The 24,750-nt window shown below is 37.4% G+C and overlaps 1 protein-coding gene across 2 annotated transcripts in view; it reads left to right on the top strand.

Moving 5' to 3' along the window:
- Positions 1-23,920, top strand: part of LOC113057712 (TSC22 domain family protein 3-like) — a 31,899-nt gene extending 7,979 nt beyond the window's left edge. The window contains exons 1-3 of one of the 2 annotated variants that reach the window (XM_026225206.1): positions 21,071-21,429; positions 21,605-21,656; positions 22,606-23,920. In XM_026225206.1, coding sequence (XP_026080991.1) covers positions 21,305-21,429; positions 21,605-21,656; positions 22,606-22,863 — 435 coding nt within the window. In that variant the 5' untranslated portion in view covers positions 21,071-21,304 and the 3' untranslated portion in view covers positions 22,864-23,920. Of the gene's footprint in view, positions 1-21,070; positions 21,430-21,604; positions 21,657-22,605 lie in introns of those variants that run through there. The other variant, XM_026225205.1, reaches the window with a different exon arrangement.
- The last annotated feature ends 830 nt before the right edge of the window (positions 23,921-24,750 follow it).

Genomic DNA, 24,750 nt, shown 5'->3' with positions numbered 1-24,750 from the left:
CAGGCACTGTCTACAAGCCCACCCAGCACTGGCATTCACTGATCCAGAGCGGCCGTGCTATAGCCATAACACAAACATATTTATTGAGGACACTGGAGTGCCTTAGAGTTCATGATCTGGGACGATGGACTAAATGCTAAGATAGGCTAATAAAGAGACATTGTGCTGTCATATAATCTAAAAGAGACCAATTAATGTCACTGACAATCATGTGCTGTCATTTTTTAAAATGGAAACAGGTGGGGTTCATTCACCAATGAAAAGGGAGTCTTAAAATATTGTCTAAAATGCTACTTTATCAGTAATTGGTGGGATTTGTAAAGAACAGGTGAAAATAAGCAATGAATATTTTATATACACAGCCAAAATGACTTTATTACTTCTGTCAAACACAAAAGGAAACAGTTTGAAGAATATACTTGTTGCTCTTTTTAATGCAATAACAATGAAGGCTTTCAAGCTTCAAAAAGGATGCAAAAGTATCATAAAAGTAGCTCATTTGACTCATATGCTGTATTGCAAGTCTCATAAGAAAATTTGCTACTTTATTATTTTTTGGTCTTCGTCTCCTGTGAACTAATTAGGAACTCACTCAAAATAATCAACTCATGCATGAATCATACACTTTTATTTCTCTCATAAGCACGAAGAAGAGCTAAGATGGATTTGTCAGTTAATAATAAACTGCAGTTTCCACAAAACTTTTTTTTTATCAAGATTTCAAAAAGCTTTTAGCATAATAATATTTGTTTTTTCATGATCACAGCTTAATTTTTTTATTTCTACTATGTCTCAAAAAATAAAATAAAAATAAAAAAAAAGTATATATAATGAGCATATGTGAGACTTTTACCAACACAAACCTTGAATGGCAGTGCACCATCTTTTGTGTACCAGGTTTTGGATAACACAAGAGTAAGTAAATGATGACATAACTGTCATGTTTTGGGTTAACTGTCCCTTTAAACAGTGTTCAGGGCGTCTGCTGTGGGGTAAATGTTGTTGACTCTGGCAGGCCTTCAACAAAAATGTATGTCCAAAGTATTAGAAGAGAGGTCAGATCATTTGCTTGTGAAATAAAACTGCCATGGTAGCTTGTGAAACAGCCTCACGGGGTCATGGTTTGTTGATTTGACAAAACACTCTTTGGATGGCTTCAGCTGTGTTTACCTCAGGGCAAATGTGAGGTCTGATCATGTTGAAGTGGCTGCCAAGGCAGACATAATAGCATTTTAATTGCAGACATTAGGGACTGTATCCTTATTTCCCCCAAGGCCATTTTAATTGATTATACTCTACACAACACCTTCGCTGCAGTTAAAAGTGAAATGACAGTTATTCTATTGTACAGGTTTGTACTGAATATGAAAAAATGACATGCATAGGCTGAACATAGATGATCGCACAAACTCTCAAAAGATCTGCAGCCGGAGTTTGATTTCATCCAAGGCATTTGTTTTCATGACCTCAAAAGTCTCTGCTGGTAACTGTCTTGAAGTGAAATAACTTTCACCACTTCCAGTGCTTTCAAATCTTGTGTAATGTAGTAGAAAGAACAAACAATCCCTAGTCCTTTTGCCTTTATTTTAAAGATACACCAAATATTTTCTAAATTATTATTTTTTATTAATATAGATTTTTATTAAAATGTGAATATGACCTTTTTTTATGAAATGAGACTCAATAATTTTTATTTAGACTAAATAAGAAACCAGTAGGTGTCGGTAAATATCTTGTAATTGAGGCATTCATTCATTTGATTTGTTCAAGCAGCTGATCCATTCAGGAATTATGTAACTGTCTCTTTTAATGATTGGGCCATTGAATCATTGATACAAAGGATTTGTTCAAAACGCGGATTAATTCAGAAATTAGGCTTGTGCGAGATGCATTCTGTGTGTTGCTCGGAGAAGCATAACAGTTCTGCTTCGACTTTAATAGGTAATATTTATGCCAGCCAAACAGCGAAAACAGACAATTTTGTGTTTAAAATATAACACAATATTAACTTCTTATTTACTGAACTGTTGAATAAAATTATATACACAAACTGACAGTTGTTATATATTATATTATATTATATTAAACTGTGCGTTTATGAAAATTAGAGACATTTATTAAAGAGAAATTTATTGATATTTCCCAGTAAATTTAGTTTTGCCTTCATTGTTTATGAGAATGGAATGACATGGAAAGCACCAGCAGGAGTTGTTTATATGATGATACAGAGGTGAGCCCTGTGAAATGTGCTTGGCCTTTATTGTCTTATCTTCTCACACCCTGCCAATGACGTCCATTGAGATAATGACAGAACCTGTCAACAGTAGTCTGCCCTCTGCAGCGTTTGCCCTTGTTATATCAGTGCCCGTCAGCCCATATGGGCCGAGCTGAATCTGTGCATGACTTAGGCCTTTCTCACACCGCATGCAAAGCTCCGTGTAATTATTTTATCACCCATATTAACAGATTATAGCATTCACAATGTCCGCCCTAGCAGAGTTCTGCATATCAGGAATGTAGCAAAAGGTGCAAGTTGAGTTTCAGTGCTAAGTCTATTTTTTTCTACACATAGTGAGCTGAACTATATATCTATTCATCAACATTATCTTTTGCAAAATGGGGATTTATGAAGGAACCTAAAATAATAGCGTGAATTACTCACCCATTGTTGGGTCAAAAGACATCTTTCTTGCTTATGTTTCTGTATAGAACTACAAATGAATGTACATAAATGATAAGGATTAGTAATTTGCAACCTTAAGGGTCTATACTTTAACTGGCACTTTTTGTCAGCGTAATTTAATGTATCCTGATTGTTTCAATCATTCAATGACTGAATGAAGAACACTGTACTGTTCTGCTGTGGCAGAGCAGGCCTCTATGGAAACCTCTATGTTTTTCCATTATGTTAGTCTGCAAGATTAACCGTGACATGCCATGGGTCATCATGGTTTTGTCTTGACTGGTCTGGAACATGGTGTCCTCCGAAACACCTATAGAGTGAATGAATCAGCCTGCAATTACAGCTCATCCTGCTTGGCTGCAGTGCTGCGTAAAGCTTCTGCACAGGGTTGTTGTGTAGCATCCAGGAGATCATAGCTCTACTTATGGACTTTGTCCAGTAGTCACCAGTCACATGTTACAAACCAGCCAAGTGGTCTCTGCACTGGTGTGTTGAGCATGTGTACAGCAGGTTGCAGTAAAATATGTGTGCACATTGCTACGTAGTGAACAATTTCCAGTCCAAAACAGCCCTTTCACAGAAAACAACTTTCCGTGATTTGGTTTCTTAGGTTTGGATGACTTAGGTTTGAAGGAACTTGGTTTTTCAAAACCCTAGTCAAATGCACCAGAACTTAGACTATATTTTAAGCAGTGAAAGCTGAGATTGTTTTGTGGTGCATAAAGTTGCCAAAGTTTAATGTTGGGAACTTTGAGTCAATATACAAAGCTTGTCAAATGCATATCATATACAGTGTTCAAAAATGAATAGAACTGAATTTACCTTGTTGTATTCAATGGTACGGATGCCACCTACATTAACTTAAAACATACATGGAGTGGTTGTTTCAACAACCCCAAAGCATTTCTTTCCATAAGCACGCAATTCATTACAAATGTCAAGCTTGATGAAGGAAAGGCACTGTGTCTTACCATAAACGCAGAATGCTTATCCGAAGGGATGTTGACTAATTGTTAGACATCGCTTATGCTAAGCAGATATTACTTACAATGTTTATTTATGTGGGTTTAAGGTTTGTTGCCGACAACAACACGGATTCATCACTCTGGATTCATTCAGTTGAATCGACTTGTTTGCTTTAATAACCTAAAGTAGTTCTTAAGAAACCCCACTCTGCTTTTATCGGAAAAGTTCGGGCCTCCTGGAAAGTCTTTGTAAACCTCTTTTGCTAAATATCCTCCGTAACATGCCCATGCCAGTAGACCGCACTGTCTTTAATTCTTATTGACTCCAACAGACACTGTGATAAATGATAGTTCAAGTTCAGTCTTGGGTATCTTGTAAACTGGAAGTGGTTGCGCAATCCAGCAACAACAAGGATAGGTGATATTAATTACTCTTTAGCTTTTTTATTTGTAATTTTTTTTACAGTCTGGTCTGTAGAAAGTTTGCATAAAAGAATAGGAAAATTGCTTAATATGAGTTTTGCTCTATATAAGACTTTTTGATAGTTTTGTGAGAGGAATAGACCGAAATGTAAGACTTTATTCATTGAAAACATTGTTTATCCTCTATTAATAAGTGTTTATTACAAAAGTAACAAATGTTTTCTGAATTGGTCATTTCACAAAACTGGTCTGAATAATTTGTTTCAAATTTATCACCCATTTTAAATTTAATTTAATTTAAGTTAATATAAATTTTTAGTCATTTTAAAGCTGGGCAGCCCAATTCCTTAATAACCTTTATCAAATGTACAAGACATACTTTGTAAGCCATTGTTTACAGCATCTGCAATGTTAAACATGCATGGCTAGTGTTAGCATGTAGCTTATTTTTGCACTTTTGCGTCTTGTGTTGTGCTAATTACGGTCTCATTTATTACATTTGCGGTAGCATTCTTTCTGCTGATATGTCATGAAATGGATCATCATGATGGGTTGGTCATGCAAGCAAATGCAAATAGACAAATGAGTAAACAGAACATTGAACTCTGGGACAGGCAAAGCTCTGCCAAGAAATCAAAGAGACTGGGATCTGGAATGTGAAACATGCTGCTCTTAGCCTTGTCCAGAGGGGAAATTGGGTTCTTGTTGGATTTAAACTAAAGAGCTGTGGTTCAAATTTGAAATCTCCCAGGGCCAGCATTTCATGATGTGTCATTTGGTGAAGAAAAAGGGCAGCTCTTATGTCCAATAACCGCAAAGAATGTTTTAGTGTTCATAGACTAGAACATACTTATCCAGAGACAGAACAGGGTGAGGAGATGTGCCTCTTGTACAAAAATGAATGGGGAAATCATAAAACCTCAATATGGCAACAGTAGGAATCAAAGTACTACCCATAACTCAAGAGGCAGTCAGCTTTTCAAGACTTTGGCCTTTTTTTTTTTCAAGAAACTGCAATTTGATTTAATTATTTGTGTTTTTTCAAAGCATGATTTAAGCTTAAGAAGTAGCATTTATGATAACAGTGGTTTCAATTTATATTCATATGGCCTATGCTTTTTAAACTGACAAACAATTCTGGATACATAGAAAAATACTCTTGTGAAAGGTGCAGTGAACTTGAGTGCCTTATGACTTACGTGACAACCATATTCGATGCTCATATTTTTAGAAAACCAGAGAGCATGGGGTTATGTAAGCTCCACACTGAGCTAATGTATGTTACTCCATATAGCTGTACCATATATAAATATATGTATGCTTTGAGAGGTTCCTGTTTTTGATTTCCTGGATCTCAGCAAGTATAGTCTTCTCAACACCAAGGTCATTTGAAGGATTATGCTCTTATGGGCTAATTTTGGCATCTTGTAACTGAATTGCATCCAGAAACTGATTTGAGGTGTCCTTTATATATATATATATATATATATATATATATACTTATTATAAACTGTTATAGTATTGTATATAATTTCTAACAGTCTCTGCAACAATGGTTTAGATTCTCACTTAATTGTACACTAATACTCTATTTGAATACAATTTAAATTGAATTTTATTCCTGGTAAGGCTGAATCTGTCATTACATATTAGAAATCATTCTAATATTCTGATTTCTTAACATTTCCTATCGTTATCATTGGTGATATAGCAAAAGAGTTGCATTGCTTTAGGTTACATTCAAAATAATAATTAGTTGTCATTTAGTAGTTAGAGATAGATGTTTTATATTGGATTATCAGAGGTTAATGTACTTATCATCAGTCCAATGTTCTGGATGATGTTTGGACTTATAGGGCATTTATATTTTCCTCTAAAACAAATATTTATTTCAAAGTGATATGCCAGTCCACTACAGCCCGGACACATGGAATTAATTGTAATGCTCGCAAAGATAAAAAGAAAAAAGAGAGAGAGATGGTTTTTAAGGCAGACATATTCATAGCTGTTCATTTTTCTCTTTGTTGCTTAAACAAGTATTAAATAAGCTTTATCGTGCATATGCTTTCATGGAAATTTGTACTGTGGATGAGACACACCTTTCTATTACGTGCTAACTAACAGTTGCATTACTAGAGCAGACTGTACCTGAGGGTAAAAGACTGGACTTGTATGAGAAAAATGCCTTGTCATGTTAAAAAAATGGATAGTAACTTCAACAGTGCTTTGCACATCTGCTCTGAAGAGGAATCCATTATGTAAGCATGTGGGCAATAGGCACAAAAGGATATATATATATATATATTAAGAGTCCATGGGCAAATGTCTACAAGAGACATTCTTAGCACATTGACATTCTAGACAACGTTATCTTTCAGGTTTTAAGTGTTGCCATGGTCACCTGGAGAATCACGGGTGAAGGCCCATCGGGGGCTTTTGTTCCCCTCAATTAGTATTCTAGAATAAGTTCCTTCCCTTTCACATCCTGGCCAAGTGCAGCTCGCAAAGGGTCAGTGGTGAAGAACAGATTAAAGAATTAAAGTGTGTGCCATAAGCTGATATAGATATAAGAAGCTCATGTCAGCACTGTCAGCATTTACACTCATGTGATGGGAGACAGCTTAATAAGGATGAAGGTGGAATTAATTCTTGTATATCTAAAGTATAACCACAATAATAGTCAGCATGCTTTATCCTCTAATATATATATATATATAAGTAAAATAATTCAATTATGCATATAAATTTGAAAGAAAAATGATAATATTTATTGGTGGAAATCCAGAATGGGTTGCTTTGCATACTTCCACCTTGTCTTTCATAAAAAAAAAAGCATTGAAAGTAATTGTGTTTTGAATCTTTTACCTAAAGAACTGGGAGTACAGCCAAGTCCACTATCAGAGGAAACACAGCAGAACAACAGCTGTGAAAGCCCGCCCTCTTTCTCTTCCTCATTTTTATTTATTTCCCTATTTCTATGTGCACTCACCGTCTCCCTCGCTCTCTGCTTCTTCCTTTCTCTCACACACTCACAGTCATCCAGACCTTAAAGAGACACAGGACTACATGTAAGATTACATCACATGTCCATGTAATCTTACATGTAAATGATATAACAAATGATATAACTGCACAAATCAGATAAGAGAACTATATTTGTGTCACCCATACTTCAAACTCTCATTTCATACACTTTTATCAGCTCTCAAAGAATAGTAGTAACAACAACTAAAGCAAAATAAAGAACAATTTTCCCATTTTTATCTAATTTTACTTCCTGAATGTGATATTCTCCACCAAAACAAGATATTTAGTGTGGGGCAACTGTAGAATAACAACTTTTATTTGATAAGTTCTTTCAAAATTACTATTACACATCAGAAATAGTGCCATCACTAATACAAAAAAAAAAAAAAAAAATGCTTCGCTGGTTAATTTATCACAGTACATTAAGACTGTTGTTTTGTATTTCAATGTTTTTATAATATTATGTTTAAATATTGAAATTAAGTATTATCTTATTTAACATCCAATTAAATGCTTGTGTTCCCAGTACTTCATAAATTAGAATTTTTTTTGTTATATAAAAAAAAAAAAACATTTTTAGAAATAAGATGTTATAGGCAAAATAATTCTGAATCCTTCAGAATACAGGAATAAAACAAAACAAAATTTTGGTGAATGCAAGTGCTACTAACTTTTAGAAGATTTTGATAAAATATATGCACTGTTTGATTGACAGAAGGACATGCACCAGTGAATCTTTCACAACAGAGTGTCTATTATAAAAAGTGAACAGGTTCAGTTTCGATTTCAAGTTGCCTCTGAACGTATAGGATAACAAATTTAGTTGCTTGATTTTGTTGGACACTATCCACTTTGTTTTCATGAGAGCAGAAAGAGTAGCTAGGGTCTTTCACTGCAAAAACCACAACTTCCATGCCAGAGTCTATCACGAAGTGTCTAATAATAGGGCCCATGTACACCAACTTCCTTGTTGTCCTCATTTGAGGTCCATGAAAAGTCTCTTCCTGTGCTCTGTTTATTTAGGCAGAGTTTCTGAGAACCTGCTGGTGACCATGTTTAGGTCACAGGGCCGTTTGAAGAGAGCCTGGCCTTAGAGGCTCCCCCACAGCCAGATGCATGCTGTCTAGAGTGCCGTGAGGACAGTGAAGAGAATTCTGTTTAGCAATGGAGAACGGCAAAGTGGTTCATAAACAACAAACAGGGTGAAGGTATCCAGGTAGAAGTGATTCACCTTGTTATAACCCTGCAGTGTCACATCAAACATTCGCTCATGCCAGAAATAACATCTGACACAGGCAAACATTTACAGACATGCAAAGCACGGAACAGGGAGGGGCATAAGCAAAAGCGCAGACGGGATGAGCTTAGTATGTAGACAATTGCTGAAGTGCTTGACCTTCACGATCTGGAAAAGATGTGCAACTCCGAACATAAAGAAATGCTTTTAGAGCAACTGAAGGTGTTGGAGCACAATTCTGAAATGACAGCTATATTGCAGTCTGTTGTTTGAGCTGAGGTTCTGCTCTTGTAATTTTACAGCTGTAATTCCAGTCCTTGAACTCTCCAGATGTGTTTTTGTCCCATGGTTGGGCTGTCATTGTGCACTTTTGCAAGACGATTACCAAATCATTCCATGAAAATTTTAAGGTATAGTTCACCAAAAAAATGCAAATTCTGTCATTATTTACTCATCCTCATGATATTCCAAACATGTAAGACTTTTGTTCATCTTTGGAACACAAATGAAGATATTTTTAATAAAACCTGAGAGATCTCTGTCCCTCATTTGACAGTCTATGCAACCACCAATGACGACTCACATAGTTCCTAAAGAGATCATAAAACTAACCCATTTGAATTGAGTGGTTTAGTCCACATTTTCTGAAGAGACTCAGATGCTTTAGATAATTAACAAAGTCCATATAAACATTAATCAATGCACACATCAGTTATGGCAAACCGAAGCTCAAGCATGCTAGCTTGATGTGTGAGAACCAATGCAGTTCATTCTGGTGTGTACAGTTGAGCTTCTGTTTATGTTTCTCTGATCAATGTAAATATGTTAATAAAAGCCTAAATTGAATCTGATCTTCATATAAAGTGATCGAGTGTCTTCAGAAAATGTGGACTAAACCACTCAATTCATATGGATTCCATTTTCAAAATTTTTTTGTGAACTTTTTGAAGCCTCAAAGTTGTAGTTGCGTAGACTTTCACTGGAGCGACATACATTTCTCAGATTTCCAAGTGAAACAGAATATTCAGTGAGAAAAAAGGGATGGGACTTTTTTTTTCTCCTTTGGAAATGGCTAAATTATCTAATAGCCCACATGGAGTAAGTATGGAGCCCTTAATATTGGGAAAATGAAACAGAAGGAAGAATTATGTTTCAATGCATTTGCTTTCACTTGCAAAACATACTGTATGCACTCCCTCAGAAACTTTGCATTAAGTCCCTTGAGAAAATGGTGATGGATATAATATGATGTTAGGAGAAACAACTGTATTTAAATGCTTTTGTGAGTAGTCTTCTTTGGGGAACGCAAAAGAATAAAGAAGCGAAGCGAACTTAAAAGTTTTGTAAGCAAATGCAAAGTTTCTCAGGGGTACGCAAGTTTTGTGAGTGAACATAAAACATTTAAGGGGGGGGGGGTGAAATGCTATTTCATGCATACTGAGTTTTTTACACTGTTAAAGAGTTGGATTCCCATGCTAAACATGGACAAAGTTTCAAAAATTAAGTTGTACGTTTGAAGTTTCGGAAAGGTTTTTTCGAGTATGGGTCTGTGTGACGTTAGATGGAGCGGAATTTCCTTATATGGGTCCTAAGGGCACTTCTGCCGGAAGAGCGCGCGCTCCCGTATAGCAGAGCACTGAGAGGCTGAGCACAGACATTCACTGATCAGAGCGAGAGCGTAATGTCACAAAAGAAGTGTGTTTTTGGTTGCCAGGGCAAGACAACCCTGCACAGATTACCAAAGAAAAAAAAAACCCAGCATTAAGGGACCAGTGGACGGAGTTTTTTTTTACAGAGCATCAACAGAGCTGTGCAAGTGTTTGTGTTTGTTCCCTGCATTTCGAAGATGCTTGTTTTACAAACAAGGCCCAGTTTGACGGCGGATTTGCACATCGTTTATTTCTTAAGGATAATGCAGTCCCAACGAAAAAAAGAAAAAAAAAAAAAAAGACGACATAAAGTGGAACTTATTCATTTTCCAAAATCGCTAAGCAAATATATACAGTTTCAGTACATACCACATAGAGACGTCGTTGCTGATGCTGCTCTTGTTAAATTTCAGCCTCTGGATCTGATTCTGGGTCATAAATATACGCTGAATCTGACTGTTAGCCATGGTTTATTTTGGATGATGTTTTTTTCCTCACGGTGTCACAGCTTCCAAACGCTCTCTACGCAAAAGCCTACTGGCGCTCGTGATTCTTTAGCTCCGCCCACACGTCACGCCTCCAGCCGGTCGTGTTTTTCCGGGAAAAATCGGTACAGACTATCTTTCTCTTATAAATATAATAAAACTAAAGACTTTTTGGAGTTATGAAGGATGCAGTACTACTCTATATGTACTCAAGATTAACAGGATATTGAGTGAAAACAAGCATTTCACCCCCCCTTTAATTATCTTTTTTTTCCCATCACCATGTCCCTCGAGAGGCTCTGTAGTGTTGTCAAAAGAACTGTAGTTATTCCATTGTAGTTAATGATTACAAGGACTCTTTTTATTAAGGATACTTTGCCTGGATGAATCATTCACAATAACACTAGAAACATGGCACACATCTTATTATTTGTTGAGTATGCACTGAGGAAATAAGTCGAATTTTAAAATACATTATGTGGTAATACCTTTAAAAAGAACTCAGAACAGAACAAATTTAGACGCAGCTGCTGTTTTAAAACGGCCTTCTGCACTTCTGCATTACTCTGGGTGTGGCAGTTGACTCAGTTCACTGTTATGTAAAACCATGTCTGTGTGCCTGCATATCTGAAAATAACAAAAGAAAGTAGTATTTTAAATACGAGTAAGGGCCATACAGAGATATCAGCTTCTGTAAACTTGGAAAGCTTCGATAGTGTAGTGACATACTGTATGAACAGGATGTCCTTCACTGATTCTGATCTTTAGCGTTCTGCAATATATTAGATCTAATCACTGCTATCCAGTCGCCTTTTTAATAATATCTAATAATATTATATCAAATCAAATAATCAGTATAGTGGCTAAGAGAGAGAGAGAAAGTAAAACTCTTTGCGTGCAAATACACTGAACTTGCTTGTGCCTTTTGTATTTGCATTCAACTGAAACAGGCTTTCTAATAAATGCCTTGTTTTTACAGTGACTAAGAACTGCAAACAATGTCTCGAAAAACATTCTTGACGGCATTGATCGGTTTCAATCTCAGTATTTGGAGTTCGCTGGGTAGAGTCAAACTGTTGCACGCAGAAATGGTCTTTCAACACACACTATTGGCACATTACGGAGGAAATTAACAGTTGCGCCACGTTTGCCCACAGTATTTCATCGCAAAAATCAGAGTGTTAGTCAATAACTCCACAATTCAGTTTAGTCAAGCACACTATCTGCATTTTAAAGAGCCAATTCGGTTGCCTCCATCAGTGCTGTACAGTCAGCAGATTGTGTTGGTCTGCTACATGTAAGATCAGAAATTCGACCGTGCAAAATACATTCAGCACTAATTGGTGGGTGGGCGTGCGACATTACCTGATTTGCATAATTCATTCCCAACGATGCACGTTAGATAAACTAAGATCATCTGAGGCCAATAGGCGACCTCATATGAGTTCAGAAAAGCCTGGTATCATGTTGTGTATGGTGTCCACCTCCCCCTGACTGCTCTGAGCATTGCGTGCTTCTGAAAAAGTAGCTGCATGCCAGCATATCACCATTTTTGGACAACTTTCTCAGGTCTGACTATGCTTCTAGATTGTTCTGGAGATATGCTGACAGCTAATTGGCTCAAATGCTGCCTACGTGTAAAAAAGCCTGCACATCAGATAAAAAAACATCTCTGCACCGTTCAGTTGACCTACGCATTTCTGTCCGGTTGGTTGACTTTGATCAAAGCGTTTGCGTCACTGCCTCTGCTACCTTCACATGTATCATCTTTCAGTTCATCCCTTTTAAAGATTTTAACGAGATTAAGAATGCACCATGCCTCAAGATAACGCATTTTCATTCTGCAGAGGTAATTTCTTGAATGCACATGCATAACAGTAAATATGTGCACAATCACCTGTGCTGAGGAGCAGGCGGCGGTTATAGCTCAGGGTGAACAGGGTTGCCATATTTCTGGGAAATTCCTTTCTAAGCTAGGATCCATTCATGATGAAGACAGAGGAATGAGTTTGGGGCTGTGAGTTTGAGGCAGCCCAGGTGTAGTAAATCTTCCCTGCCAGGCTGTCAGCTTTATTCAGACTGCAGCCAACACATGAATCTCACCCGGACTGATGTAGACTGAGAGGGAGAGGACATTATTGTGTGCTGTGATGACAACATGCATGCGAGATAGCACTATTTCTTGACCTTTGCTCCTGCTCCTTAGTTATTTAGACATCTTTGTTTGCCTTAAGGTTTACGGTTTAACTGTGTCAAAGGCATTTTGTCTGTGTTGTCTTTGGAAACTGTCTGATGACAACGTCATATGATTTAGAGGACAAATTAGTTCAGTGCAGATTATACAGTGCAAAAAAGTAAATAAAGAATGATTGTTCTCAGGATGAATACAGATGCTTTGGGTGATGCCCTTTTATTGCACAGATTAATGTAATTATGTTTTAAATGGATTTACTTTTGTTTTCAAGCCTAATTGGTCACAAAGAATACAAACAGACATGTAGGGGCTGTCTGAATAAAGCATGGCAGGGAAGATTTACTACACCTGGGCTGCCTCAAACTCACAGCCCCAAACTCATTCCTCTGTCTTCATCATGAATGGATCCTAGCTTAGAAATGAATTTCCCAGAAATATGGCAACCCTGTTCACCCTGAGCCATAACCGCCACCTGCTCCTGAACACAGGTGATTGTGCACTTATTTACTGTTATGCACACACACACACACACACACACACACACACACACACACACACACACACACACACACACACACAAACACACACACACACACACACACGCACCTTATGCTCCACCTTCCTCCTGGCATGTCCACTTATCTTCTGAGGCCAGAACACTCGGGCTTTGCTTGTATTGCTGAAAATACAAGTAATTGCTTGCCTCACACACTAGTAGATTTTAGAGTCCTTCCGATCACAAACTTACTGGTGCTCTTCCTAGCCAAGCCGGGCCAGCGAGAGGTATCGAATAATATGACCCGTGAGCAGACATGCACGAGTAAGAGCTCTGATGCCTCTCTGCAAAAAACAATAAATTATTATTTAAGGGTGTGTGCAACAGTACAGCCACATCTGGATTGATCTCTTTTCATGTCTGCACAGCAGTGGCTGCTTGAACACACGGATCATTGGTACTGTACACACCATACAGAGCCGAGGACCGAACCATTCACTTTCACCCCTCATATTTTGTGAGAAATTAGGATAATCACTTTTATAGCAGGAGACTGGTCATATTTATACATCTCACTATACCAATTTGTTAATGCATAAATAAAAGTTTTATTCATCATAACCTTATGACCAATCTTCTGAGGTTATGCTTATATTAATAATTATAATGATGACAGTTACATCACCAGTGCTGTATCTCTATGGATATCTATGGCAGACTAATTACTAGTAATAACTGTGCAGAATGGTCATTTTTTGTTGGAGCGTAGGTTGTCCCACTGGAACCCATTATTTTGATTTAAGTTCACATCTTGGAGCACATTTTCTGAAAAGGACACAATCTTCTTTAATGTTATGTCAGTCAGTGTTAAATTTTCTCTTCTACCTAGTTTATTGCCAAGACAATAATATTCGTAGATTTACGCCAAGAAGCATTTTTTGGAAACAGTTTGTTCCTCCAGTGATGCATCATACTATGCTAGCTAAACAGCAAGTTACCTTGTTGTAGGGGAAACACACCCCAGGCTGACACAAAATCACTGGCTCATTCAATTGCATGACTTTAGGGCAGGACTATCTGTTTGACTGATCATCGAAAGATGGGGGAGTGTTCAGGATTTTAGGAATTCCATTTAGTGACTTTACCTTTAACACCACTTAAAGTGTTAAACTCATTGACACTCCCATTTAGAGAAAGCCTGACATAACTGAAACTTTCTCTACCCTACTTCATGTGTTACTCTGGCATTTCAGACTTTAATATGCATTAGTCAGACTGATGCAACTGGTTATGTAACTGAAAATAGAGACAGTGAACAGAAATCATTTTCAGAACATTTTGCATGCGCATTAATAAGACTGCAATGTGCATTGAAGAGAGTCAAAACATATTTGTATCTAAAAAAGATACGTTACATAATATTTAATTGATCCTATTAACAAATAAATATATAAATCAGCATATTAGAATGATTTCTGGAGCATCATGTGACACTGAAAACTGGAGTAATGATGCTGAAAATTCAGCTTTGCGCCACAGGAAATAAATAAATAAATACTAAATCACAAAGCCCACATTTTTAACTCTATTTTATTTTATTTTAGCAATCCTGGATGATCCCAGAATTGTTGTTCGTGAATTGGAAAATAAATACATAAAAAAAAAAAAAAAAAAAACTTGTATAAGACCAGATAACAGGAGATGTTATTGGGTAAAGACAGATTAGTGCATTTGCTGAGATGACACAGAACTGAAGCTGGTGTAAATATCTAGCTGGAAAAGAGACTGTGAATGTCCGCAACAGCCTCAAGTGGCTGACTCAATGTACAACAGACTCTGGCTTTCTGTCATGAACAAACTGGGTCTCTAGTGGAGACTGTGCAGAATTTCCATGAAGCCAACAGAGTAACCACAGAGATGTTAATATAACCCATAGGCACTGTGTCCAGACTGAGTCTTGTCTAGACAGATAACAAAGCAACAAAGAAGGTTGGATATGTGACCCACCTGGGCCGTAAAGGTACAAACATGATAATACTTGCTATATGAGTAGAGGGGGTTTTATAACTTTTCAAATGTAGTCTTACATAAGCAGCTCCTCAATGCACTATGATAATAGTGCCATTGACATTCTGACCATTCAGAATTTCTCAGTCAGCCAATACACGAGACTGAGTGCCTGAACATGTTTCACACCTAATTTCATACAATGTCAATGGGAGCGTGCATTGATGAGCATATTATTTAAGATTATTATAATTATTTTTAAATAAATATGTGCTTTTATTCAGCAAAGATGCATTAAATTAATTAAAAGTGTCAGTTAAAACAAGTATAATTCTACAAACGGTTTCTATATAAAAAAAAAAAGTCTTTTTAACTTTTATTCATCCAAGAATCTTGGGGAAAAAGTATCATGATTTCCACAAATATTTTAAGCAGTAAAAGAGATAATAATAAGAAATGTTTCTTGAGCAGCAAACCTTAATGATTTCTGAAGAATCATGTGACACTGAAGACTGTATATTATTACTTAGAATATTCAAATATTATTAGGAAAACAGATATTTTAGTTATTTTACGTTTTTGTACAGTATTTTTTTTTTATTAAATGCAGCCTTAGTGAACAAAAGTAGCCTTCTTTAAAAAAAGAGATAATAATTAAAAAAAATAATGAATTAGAATAAATTTTACAATCCCAAACTTCTGAGCACTTAAAGTCCTACAAAAGTTCTTTATTTATCTGACCTAAATTCCCAACCTATTGGCTGTTTAGGGCAGGACCTGGCAGTATTAACACTCAAGTAAATCAAGTCAAGGGTTCCTGTGAAAGTGCAATACATGGGAAGCCATCCTAAGGAGAGAAAAAAACAAGCATTAAAAAAATGGAAGGGCTTACTTCTGAAACATGAACATTATTTAGCTTATAGATGCCAACAATCAAACGTCTTATTTAGCCACAGGCTGACCTGAATTATGTCTGTAAAAATTATTCATGTGCTCTTGACTCAGGCAATTTAATGAATAAAAGGAATTAAAGTAATGGATGCCTAATCTCATTTTACATAACATATATAATCCACATCTCCTGTACCAACATGTCTTATACAGGCAAACAAACACCCAGCCATACACTGAACGTACAGCATAACTGCTTTTCTGCAGTCATGCATGAGTCCTTTCAGACACACAAAACAAAGCTGTCTGCTGAGAAACGAGCACGCTACATACATAAAAGCTGAGACATGCCTTTTCTCTTCCAACAAAAGGGAACTTAAAGGGACAATAAGTAACTTTTTAGGTATTTTATTATCTAAAATCAATATTTTTATTCATAAATATGCCCTCAATGGTGTACAAATACCTATGCCAATGTTTAAACTAATCCTTGTAAATGAAGAATTTATTATCTTTATATACATGGGACGGGTAGGTCGACGGAGGCTTCCATGTAGTTCCGCCATCTTGCAAAACTATAATAGCAGAGAGGGACAAAAAGTACTAAGCCAACGCGTTTCCACAGCGCGTTTTCGGTCAGAGCCAGAAACGCAGGTGCAGAGCAGTGAGAGGCGCTTGAAACTGCACCGGCAAGTTTAAAAGTCTGGATTGCATTCTTATTATGGACCATACATATGCCGCGCCACAGGAGAAGAAAACATCGTCGCCAAAACAGTCAAAAATAGAACGTAAAAGGAAACGTGACCGTAGATTACAGAAAACAAGAGTTAATGTCGGGGAAGCTTTTTCTAGGTGGAAAGAGCTAATGCTTGATAAAGATTTCAAAAGAGACGCTGAAGTGGCCAGTTTTCTTCTCGACAGGTAAGTCAGTGTTACAGTCTATACTATAATATTTTTTTTATATCTAACAATGCATATAATTCAGAAAATATAACGAATAAATTAAACATAACTACTAATTACAATATTTCATGTTTTCCACAGTCAGTAATTCATACTGTAACATTCGTTTGTTAGTTGTCATGTTGCAGTTTGTTTGAAATAACACACCTGTTCACCTGAAGGAAAACTCGACGATGTGCTATTAGAATACATCCTGTCAAAGCTTTTTGGTACATATCGCCTACCGTAGATGCAACGCGCATTTGAAAAAGCGAGGCGCTGGAGAGCAAAATTAGTTTGAATGCAAAATACAATTTCACCACTAGATGGGAGTAATTCCTACTCAGTGTCCCTTTAAACTATAAAAACACACACCGTAAATAGATATGGAAAATTCTAGATGGAAATTTAACGTCATCTGAGATATTCCTGGAAATTCCAGATCGGAACAGTGAGACTTCATTTGTATAACGTTATTATTTAGTTGACTTTAATAATTTAGCATCCTCTGATTATTCTGCTCTCAATCATGTTGCAATGAGATTCACTAATCAATCTTGCCAAGTGCAAAACAGAAATTCGGGTTATTTTTCTCTTGAGATCTGTCAGACAGAGAACAGAGTGGGGGAAAGACACAATATCATTGTATTTCCACCTCCCTCCCATCCAGCGGAGAGAATGGGACATTTTTACTTTATCCACACTGCTGGAGTCGCAAAGTTGCATCTCGGGTTGTATCTGCAGTTAAGTGACTTTCTCATAGAGCAACAACCATGAGTTTGCCACCTCTCTACTCACCGAGTCTATTTAAGAAGATGGACAGGCGGTAAGTGTAAGACTTTTGGATCGTGTGAGTGTATCATTACTACTGAGAGCTGGCAGATTAGTTGTAAAAGGTGTGAACGTTAGCAAGGAAAGTTCATCTCGTCCAACCATTTAAACGGCTAATACTGCACGTCTTTTTCTACAAGATGCAAAAATTGTTACGTTTCAGTGAAGTGTGTGACAGCGTGCGTTCATTATCTGCTGTGGATCATGTTAGAAAGTAATTACAGATGGGTTATGCACATCTTGTTTTTTCATTTCTCATGAGAAAAAGTCAAAAGTTTACACTGTAGATGGTGTTATTTACACAATTGATTCATGAGTTTAGTGAGGCTCTCTCTCACTAGCTGTCCTCCCAAGAAAACTAGATGACATTTTTTGACTTTATAAGCAGCAGCTATTCAAAGAATTCAAACTTGACAGACTGAAAATATGTCATTCCACACATTCCTTTGTCGTAATTATTGGTGTGTCCCTACGTATGCAAAGGCTAACCAAGTATGGTTAGGTGTGTTTTGAAAACTTTTGTTGTCTGGTTAGTAAATTAAGTTTTGTTGCATAAGGGATAAGTGTAAATAATTTGTTTTTCTGTATTGAACATAATATATACACTACAAGTCCGGCCTTAAAGTTTCAAACCTTGTTTTAAACTGCTAAGTAGCAGTGTAAAGGATTTGTTTACCGGAGCGAGGCTGGGACATCACCACCCTGGCCATAGTGACAGATGGAGACATACTGTACCATGGCACATCTGTGTTTACTGTGATGTGCAAGGTTTTTTTTTTTTTTTGGAGTGGCAGCTGAATGAAGCGTCTGTTTGCTCATCTCGCTGCATCACAACAATGCATTATTCCATTATTAATGCTTTATTTATCCAATCCCAGACAAGTTTGGAGTACATTACATCCTTGTTCCATTGTAAGCAGTTTGCTCTTTGCTCGAGAGGCTGATTGCCCTGGTTTTGACACATCAAGCCACTGAAATGACTACTATTACCTTACACTAAATCTGCATGTAATGGGGTGATCCCTTTTGGGTGGGTTGTTGATTTTGTGTGGGTGGATGGAGCTTGGTGAAGGTTGAGCTCATGCCCCTTTAAAAACGTGAGGACATCTCTTTACTCCCGTTTTCCTCTCTGTCATGGATGACAGGTTGTAGTTTTCCTCTTACATGTGTTAAGCATCAAGCTCATATTAATCAGCGTGGATCGGGACAAGGCTGAAATTTCCTAATTTTCCTAATTTTGTGCATGTGCCTCAGGGGGTTATATCAACAGATCTTGGTTGTGATCCAGGCAGAATTTATGGATTGTTCCCTATTAACACCAGTCAGTTGTGCTGCAGAAATATGTCCATTGCTGTTTAGCTGTTGTGTGGCGATTCGTCAGTGGGTATCCTGGTGCCGGGCTACAGAGAGATCCACGGGCTTCCCTCAAGCGCACAAGAGTGTCGTTGTGTATGTGTTGGGATTGCATTAATTATTTTGTTTGTTTATTAAATGGCATTTGTTTTGTTTGTTCACTGAACACAGTGAGTTGTTTATTTTGTGTTTGGGTTATTTGGTATAATTCAGTGTATTTTGCGATTTTTGTTTGAACTTAAGTGTTTTGGGTTTTCTTTCTTTTGTATTTTCCTTTTTCTTTGTTATATTTCTCTCTGTTTTGTTTTGTTATTGATATTGATGGACTAAGGTATGATGTGATACTGGCCATGGATATTGGTGATTTGTGTATTTTTAGAAGTGTTGTGTATGTCTTTTGTACGTATTTATTTTTAAAGTGTCCAAAAGTTAAGGAAGTGTCCAATAATGATCGTTCTTGCACACAACTCCGCTGGTTTCTTCTATTTGCTTGGAAGACCTGTTGAGGAGAATTTACAACATATTCTCTAAATGAATTTGAATGATCCCCTGTTCATATGCAGAACAGGAAGGTTCTGTTGACACCTCAGACCTTCAGTATGATGCATAACTCTTTAAATTGAGAGGGCACTTCATGGTCTTTCCCCCTTCATATGAGACATGATTATCATTTCATACAGTACAAACTGTACAAGTGCTTGCCAATTATCCTGACTTCTGCTCACGGGGAGTTCAGAATCTGTCAAAAGAGAAGGCAGCATTGCTAACTCTGCATGAAATGGAAAGTGACAGCACGGTCTCTAATTTGTGCTTTAAAACTCATTAGGAGGATCAGCTTTGAGCCGTCAACCTTCAAAGGTCTTCACTGGGATCTAGACACATTTTTGCTTCACTCAGAAAAGATAGACGATAGAGCGAAAACTGTAGTAAAGAGTTGATAATGTGCTTAAGATGTAATTTTGTAAATTAATAAATGCATTTTCATTTTCAACATTGCAATGTTGCTTGCACATCCCATCCTTATATTTACCAATAATGTGCAATAATATTAACAAGAGAAAGAAAAAGGGATAGAAAACAAAGTTGAGACTCCAGATTTCATTTTATAATTCTTCATAATAATTATGAATTTAATCAATGTCATATGCTAGTAGAATATATATATATATATATGGAACATTGTTAAAGGTGAGTTAAATTATGTTGAGGACAAAATTGCTGTTGCAATGCTTTTGGTATGAGCTTTCATGTTAATTGAAATATAAAATTTTGCTCACTCAGTATGTCAATAAACTATGTACCATTGTCCATTAGTTCAGTTTTTAGGCTGAACTAATCTTAGTGACCTCAACCTTCAGACAGTGGTTGATCAGTGGTTGTTTGTGTCTGTTATACACAGTTTGCCCACTAGAGGCACTAAAGGCTGAAGTTAGACACTTTGGAAAGTACTGTGAGAAACTTCATCCTATTCCCAACCCGTCTTGTGTCAGAGCTGTCAAGTGCAAAACTGTACACTTCCGAAGACCTGCAGGCATAGACCGAAATACCAAAATTTACTCTAATAAACTTTTCAGATACTGATTTCCACCATGTAACTAATTACTGAGGTTTACAGGAACATGTTGTTCCTCACCCAGTCAAGACAAATGCATTCTCGTGGAGTAACTATTTCGCGAGGCTTGTCATAACTCAACAAAGCGAATCAATTATCAAAACATAATGCTGCAACAGGTATCGGCCACTTGGTAATAGCGTGTGTTGCTCGTGTTGATGTGTTTTGAGGGTTATCCTGCGGCTTGCTGCTGATGCATGCTGTGTGTTCTTTGAGCAAGTTCAGTGAGAGGGCAGATAGAAAGTCTATGCCACAAGCCTCATTTGAATAATATATGCATGCGTCACACGCCGTCACGCGCCTCGACTATAAAAGCCCCGCTGCGGCAGAAATAGCATCACTAGCCGACAGTGTTTCTCTGAAACCGCTCCTAGTTCACTCGTAGCGCCCGGCTTCTCTGTGCCTATCGCAAGAGCAACGAAAGCAAAATCAGCCAGGATCATACCGTCGTGTTCAAACAAGTCGCAAACGTGGCGAGAAGTATTATTCAGACGGGTCTTGTCCTCAACATGAGCACGGAGATGTTCAAATCGCCAATGGAGCTCGCTGTCTATCAGCTGCACAATTTCTCCATCTCCTTCTTCTCATCCTTCCTAGGAGGGGATGATGTAGTATCGGTCAAACTAGACAACAGGTATGCTGATTTTATGGGATATAATATATATATATACATTTTTTGACAGTCTAGGGGTTGCATCTCGGACATGAATCTCCCTTCGCTTCGTTCACTGCGCTTCGACTAAAAGAGCTTGTTTACTACTGCGGCGCATGGACAGCCTTCTAATACTTTGTTTCTTTGTCTTTTGCAGTGCCTCTGGCGCAAGCGTTGTGGCAATTGACAACAAGATCGAACAGGCAATGGTAAGTTCTTTTAACACCACGATCAGATCACTACTAGGGTATATTTTTTAAGTCTTTGCCTAACGTTACTAGAATGAGCTCACGACTGTAGAAGTACAGACTGTAGAAGTCCAGCGGAAAGTATCGAGTTTCTGTGTAGGTTGTATAAGCAGAGCTGTGGCATGCTCTAGAGCTGCTGCATCTACCTTCATTGCAGTCAAATCAAAGGTCACCATACAACAACACATGCACCTTTTTGTTTAAAGTTCTTAATGTTGTATTTACTAAAATATATATTATATATCACTTTGTAGGTGACACAACCAGATCAATAACTACCACGTTTGGTACAAATAATCTTTAAATGATAATTTATTAATGTATTTAAGAGTTCTGTCTTTAGATGTAAAGATTTGTTAATCTTAAAACACGTTTAAAGAAAGCGGTTATAGATAAGTGTATTGCTAAATTTAACTAAAATAAAGAAAAACATGCATTTCATTTTTGAGAATTTTGAGAACATTTTTTTCAAGTGCAGATCCATAACTACCATATCTTGTAGAAATAATCTTACTTTTTTTTTTTTTTTTTTAATGAATGTATTAAGATTTCTTTATTGCAATAGATATAAATGTTTATCCAGAGCTCTTTGAATAATTTACTTGATTCCCATTTAAAAAGCATACAAAACCAAAAGTACAATATAATGTACAGTTAGCTGGTCAATATTTCAAAACCGACCCTGATGGTGAGATCAGGACACCTAATAAATAACATGTAGTTTATATCATTGGGCTATCCAGGGAGTAAAATACATGCTTGATTAGCTGGGAAAATTTTGAATTTATGTTCTGAGCCTCATTCTACTCCATTCATGAATTACATTGCAAATAGGTCAGTTGCATTGTACTTAATAGTCAGGTGTTTTGGTGCCATCATTAAAACTCAATTCCTTGTTCTTTTCTCATAGGATCTTGTGAAGAATCACTTAATGTATGCAGTCAGGGAGGAAGTTGAGATCTTGAAAGAGCAGATCAAGGAACTTGCAGAAAAGAACAACCAGTTGGAGCGTGAGAACAGCCTGCTGAAGAACCTGGCGAGCCCAGAGCAGCTGGTGAAGTTTCAGTCACGCCTGCCCTCAGACTCCAGCCTCCCCCTGGACCCTCAGGAGATGGGGTCACCTGAGGACGGCGAGCACCTGTACAACAGCACGGGATCTGCTGTATAAGTGGCTCTGCCATGGGGCGGGCAGAGCCACAGCTCTCACCAGAAATTGACCTCCAGATATGCAACTTCAAGATGAAGCTGGCTGTACAGTTGAAAACCTGACCTGAAATGAAAGCGACTTACGAGTGGCCTAGTTCAGTAATATCTGACAATCTCTTCGGACTAACGTGTGAAAGAGAGAGTGATGTAGACATCCGACCGAGGTTACTGTACAACGGGACTGACGTTCCCCTTGCTAGGAAGGGGGACCAGCCTTGCTTTCCCTTGGTCCCTCTCACAAAGAGAGAGATTTGCCTCATGGAGCTGGCCGAGAGTGCATCTTCGGCCTATCCAAGTCAAGCCAAGGAAATGTACGTCCCTATAAGATGCCCCCACAGCCCCACCTGATGCAAGCTATACGGGACTCGTGTTCACGGATGCCTAGTACTGTGGGCATTTTGTGGCTCCTGTAGTTAAGGATGTTCTAGACGGACCCGTACGGAGCACTGGTCCACAGCAGTGACTCCAGCCATTTGATATGTATAGCATCGCTTGTATCTTTGCAGATGGGGCCTGCTGCTTATGGGAATTATTGCTTGTTTGTGTTTTTGAAATGGAACCGAAATCAACTTGTTTAAATGGGCTACGTGTAAAAGTGTTTTTTGTTTTATTGTGGGAATGAAAATCTGTATACATTTTGCAAAGTTCTGTAAATTAACAACTGATGTAAAGCAATGTCCTGAAATGGACGGAGATGAGGGGTGGATATTGTTACTGTGGATGTTCTGCTGACATGTCGAACATTTGTTCTGTTGACCTTCTATGCCAACCAACTAACAGGCACAACGGTGTCTGAAAAGGGCCACATGTTTTCAGATTAACTGTTTTCTAACTACCAAAGACTGGCCTGATACTTACAAGCCAACAGGACCATGTGGAACTTTTCACAGGGAGAAGTTTTTTTTTTTTGACCGCAGTCTTATTGAAACATGGGTATTGTTGCTTTATTGTGTCCATGGTATTTTTGAACAATTTATGGATGCAAAATGCACACTGCAATAAACCTTGTTTACACTAAATACTACGCTTGGGCCTTTTTTTTTTCTTAATGTAGGAAAAAGACATTTTAGAATAGAAAAAATGGTTAATGCAACCCCATGCATATCACATTTTTAGATAAGTTGCCTTCAGATTATTATTATCCATAAAAATTCCAACTTTATATGTCGACATAACATTGGCACAATCTTCACTGGCTTTAATACAGAATTGAGATAATTGGTTTGATACCAGGAGTAAAGTCCATGAAGCGAAGCGCTTCATAATGCAATTATTGAGGCCAATATTGTCCCCTTTGCATACATGGTAGTTTATGATTGACATTTACTATTCAGATGCACAGAGGCATCTCTCACTGCTCACATTTTATTACATGCAATGAAATCTCTTTATAGGAATAATCAAATTCTTTCCAGTAATTACATATATATAAAGATACAGTAAATGTCACTGACCGCAGTGTCTGCATCATCACGTGATTAAAAACTATACATAGTTTCAGCTTTCCACTGTAAAAATGGCTATTTAAAAACTATAGATGTGGAAAAGAGGTAAAAGTAAATTCATAATGGCTTACGAGGCAAAGCATAGAGAAAAAAAAAAACTAAACCATGCTGTCGTGTGAAATCCTCATCTTTCTCTTCTTAGGAAGGGCATGCTCAGTGTAACTCGAGCCTCTTGAGAGGTCCCTGGGGTAAGACCCAGATTTCAGTATTTCTGCAGTAGTTCCGATAAGGTAAACTGAAATGAAGTAGATTCAAAGGTCATGCAGATCCAGCGAGTTGCGTCTACTGGGTCCTATAGCGAATGGGTGGAGGCTTAAAGGAAATGACTTCTAGAAATATCAGAA

Source organism: Carassius auratus, chromosome 39 (genome assembly GCF_003368295.1).
Source record: "Carassius auratus strain Wakin chromosome 39, ASM336829v1, whole genome shotgun sequence".
In the NCBI taxonomy this organism is placed as follows: Eukaryota; Metazoa; Chordata; class Actinopteri; order Cypriniformes; family Cyprinidae; genus Carassius; species Carassius auratus.
Note: the sequence above shows the minus strand (reverse complement) of the source record. Positions and strands in the feature narration are given on the sequence as shown.